We start from the raw sequence: 3,941 nt of genomic DNA on the forward strand, positions 1-3,941 counted from the left end.
GAAGAGCCCATTATATCTCGCATGCATGCAACATACGTATCTGTATATACACCTCGAAGTGTATGTTTGCATGCAGGTACTACATGAATCGAGAGACTAATAGTGACTCCCTCTATACCATCGAGCAAGAAGAGAAAGACCCTTCCCGAACTGGGTAAAATGAAGAAGAAGAATAATACATATACCGAATCTGAAATGACTCTTGAAAAGGAACTAGACCATCTGTAAGGACACTTCTTCTTCTTCCCGTCATACGCAGAAGAAGAAGAATGACCCCCCCGCATGCATGCATGCATGCACCTTACTTCATCGTTTATCCTCTTCTATGCGTCCCAACTTCACTTCCACCAAAACTTCCTCTATCTATCAGAGATCATTCTCTCTTTCTCGAAGAAGTTTCAAACCTTCCAAAATGCATGCTAAGCTTGACTACCAGAGGAGGAGCAGCTACTACTACTACTGTTTCTACTACTACTACTACTACTGCTGGAACCATCGAGTCCTTCATTAGGCGTCTGAGGCACCCCCCCCTTCCCTTCATAGTAGAACATCGAGCTTTCTTGCAATCTTTGCTGCAGTAACGTCCATATACTTGCGTTCTCTTTCTTCAAGGCGGACTGCTCTTGTCCCCCCCAATCTCCTTGAAGAGGAACAAGTCCAAAGGTCTCCTCACCGTCTTTCATCGAATCATGGCTTGTTGAAGCATGTCCTATCCCAAGACGAAGAAGCTGACTCTGCTCCTCACTCTCCTTCTTCTTCTTCGTACTCCTCTTCTCTGAAACAGAAAGATCTCCTTCACATCCATCGGGTTGAAATGCATAGCAACGAGACTCCTCTGAGGGGGGAGAGGTCGGAGACATCATTGACGAAGGTTCTCCTTCTAAGGCTGCGATCTTCTCATGAGTCTCCTTTGTATTCAAGACGATTCTCTCGACGATGGCGGCTTTCCCTTCTTCTTCTTTCTCTTCTTCTCGCCCTTCTCTCCAAGGGCTAGAATGATTCGGAGGGCTCGTCTTATCAGGAGAGTTAGGATGATACGAAGAAGAAGAAGATAAAGCCTCACCCCCAAGCTGGGGAGAACCTTCATCTTCTTTAGCCACCTCTTCTTCGTCTGTCTCCTTAACACCTCCGCGGGGCGAGGAGGCTCCTGCTATCTTGACAAATGACGATGAAGCGTCGAGGGGAGAATGTCCCTTCTCCCCCCCCGCAGAAGAAGAGGAAGAAGAGAAGATTTCTTCTTTTCCTTCACCCCCCGCTTCTGAGAGAACTTTTTGGAGATAAACCTCCTGCTTTTGTTTATGTTGTAAAAGAGAAAGATGAGAAGAAGAAGAAGAAAAGAACGATGGATCATAGCCAGAGGAAGGACTAGTTATCGTCTTCTTCCATTGCGAATCAGTTACGCGCTTGCTGGGGATGCCACCATGCTGCGTTCTACTCAAGATTCCTCCTTCGCCAAACAGTCTCTCGTTGACGCTTCCTATCCCTCCCCCTATGGAGGTTGATACTACGCCAGGATCCTGGAGGGAAGAGGAAGGCTTTGAAGTGCCACGGATCAAATTCATTATCTTATTCTTGTTCTCTCCTTCTCTCCCGCCGCTGCGTCTCCCCTGAACATCCTCATACACACGCTCCACGAGACGAAGTAAAGAAGCTCTTCGATCTTCTTCTTCTTCATATTCACAAGCTTCACTCTCTCCCTCTCGTCCCCCTTCTCTTCTTCTATTCCCTGTATATACACTCCATAAGTGTTCAGAAGGAGGGGTGGACTTGAAACGACCACCTTCGTCATGCTCTCCATCCCCTCTGCCTTTCTCATTCATTCTCTCATGAATTCTTGACGACAAGTCACTGGTAGAACACCCGACGGATTCTTCACCTCTTCTTCTTCTTGTTGTTCCTTCTTCCTCTTCACATCGCAGATGCAGGAGATTTCTCCATATATCCGACAAGGTGAGCTGGTCTTCGCCTAGATCATTCTTCTCTCTAAGCACGGGGGATGGTCTTTCTTCCTTTTGACTTTCTCTCAAGAACGCTCCTCTCTTCTCCCCCCCATACGAAATGAACCTCTTCGTCTCTCCTTTCTCACCCCTTCCTTCTCCTCCACGGGAAGAGCCTTCTTCTTCTTCATAAGAAGACCAACATCTCTCTTCATCGTTCCTTTCCTTCATTCGTTCTATCACTCCCTCTGGCCGATTCCCGTCATGGGAAGAAGACCATCCCTCTCTCTCCTCCTCTTCCTCCTTCTCTCTTCGTGATCTAGAAGTAGACACCCCTCCCACACCACCCCCCCCCGACAACCCACAGCTAGCCATCGTCACCGCAGTAGTAAGACTACTACTACCACTACTACTACTACTTGTCGTCTTCATCGTCGATGCTCCTCCGCCTTCCTCTTCTTTTCTTTCTCGTTGCGATCCTTGTCCTTCATCCGCTTCTTGTTGGAGAAGATCACGGCCGCCCTTGCAATTCACTAGACAATGATGAGTGCCATTCATGTTGCTTTGAACCCCCCCTTTCATACATTTCTTCTTAGGTGCATCTTGATGAGGAAGGTGGTGGCTGTCGATCAAGCCCTCTTCATTCTCTTCTTCTTCTTCATTCCTCTCGGAAGACGACGGGATGTTCGCATCAAGAGGGTTCGATGGAGTCGCAGAATTCAACTCTCCCTCTCCCTCTTGTTCTCCCCCCTCCCCTCTCTCTATCTTCTTCACCCCTGAAGAAAGAGAAGAAGACGAGCTACCCCCCCCTGCCACTGCCGTCGTGGCGGTTGTCGCTCTATAATTCTCTTGGGTGTCTCCCCCTGTCCGATCATCTTCTGTATTCTTCTTCTTCTTCTCAACAGCAGACACTCCTGAAATATCTCCCTCCTGAGAGGGGCTACTGGGAGATGAAGAAGAGCAAGAAGAAGATCCCAAGAAGGATGGTGCGGTGGGGTGGCTGTTCTTTATCATCATTTTCTTCTTCTCTCCTTCTTCTTCTTCCTCTCCCCCTCTGAAGAACTTTTCACTCTGATAGCGATCCCATACAGTCCACCATGCTCGCAATGTTGACATGAACTTAGCTAGATTCTTATAAGGAGGGAGATGAAAGACAGCTCCTTCCCCTCCCCCACCAGGGTTAGGAGAAGTGCTATTCGATAAACCAGGGGAGGAGACATCTGAACTCGATACCAAGCTTTGAGCTGACGCTGTTCTCCCCTCCCCCCCTCCTAGTCCTTCCTCTCGATCTCCTCCTCTTCCTTCTCTTGCACCCCCTCCTTCGATATGAGACAATGGAGACGGGGGGATATCAGGAAAGAGATCCATGAACGTCTGAAGGGTCAAGTCAGGCTTTAATTTACAAGAGGAAAGAAACGTCAAGATGCCCCGGAGAATATCTACACTCTCCTCACATAAGCGAATATCTGCTTCGTTCTGGAGACCTGTGTATTGTATGGCTTTTCTCGATGAACAGATATCGATACACTTGAAGATAATCTCTTTAATTCTTCGTATCTTTGTATGAAACACCCCATTCATATCTTCATGCGGCTGCACCAAATAAGGTTCTTTCTTCACATCATCTTTCTCAATTTTCAAACCCTCTTGGCTCACCCCCCCATTAGGTTTCCTCGCCTCNNTCTTCCTCCTCCTCCTCCTTGTCTTATCTTCATTTCTGCCTGTCCTTCTTCATCTCTCGTATCTTGAGCGAGGAGTTCTTTCATTCCTCCGGGTATTCCCAAGATTGTTGAGAGAGTCTTCTTCTCACTACCACTCCCAGCGAAAGGGACCGACAGGAAGGGAGAAGAAGAAGAAGAGAAAGAAACAGAGGAAGAAGAAAAGGAATTTATAGATGACAAGAGGACTCCTCTATCATTCTGAGAGAAATCCATTTTAATTTGCTGATGGTGTCTTGCTTCTTCTTTCTCCGCCTGACGACCTCCTACACTCCCCCCCCCCCTA

The 3,941-nt window shown here is 47.7% G+C and overlaps 1 protein-coding gene across 1 annotated transcript; it reads right to left on the minus strand.

Moving 5' to 3' along the window:
• On the minus strand, positions 1-3,941 carry CSUI_009043 (uncharacterized protein). The gene has a single exon (XM_068069162.1). The coding sequence runs from the start codon at positions 3,516-3,518 to the stop codon at positions 420-422; it is 3,099 nt and encodes a 1,032-aa protein (XP_067918860.1). The 5' UTR covers positions 3,519-3,941; the 3' UTR covers positions 1-419.

Source organism: Cystoisospora suis, assembly GCF_002600585.1.
Source record: "Cystoisospora suis strain Wien I chromosome Unknown contig_5259, whole genome shotgun sequence".
Classification (NCBI taxonomy): Eukaryota; Apicomplexa; class Conoidasida; order Eucoccidiorida; family Sarcocystidae; genus Cystoisospora; species Cystoisospora suis.

Coding starts and splice junctions, on each gene's coding strand:
- CSUI_009043 (XM_068069162.1), bottom strand. CDS start 3,518: ATGAATGGGGTGTTTCATACAAAGATACGAAGAATTAAAGAGATTATC.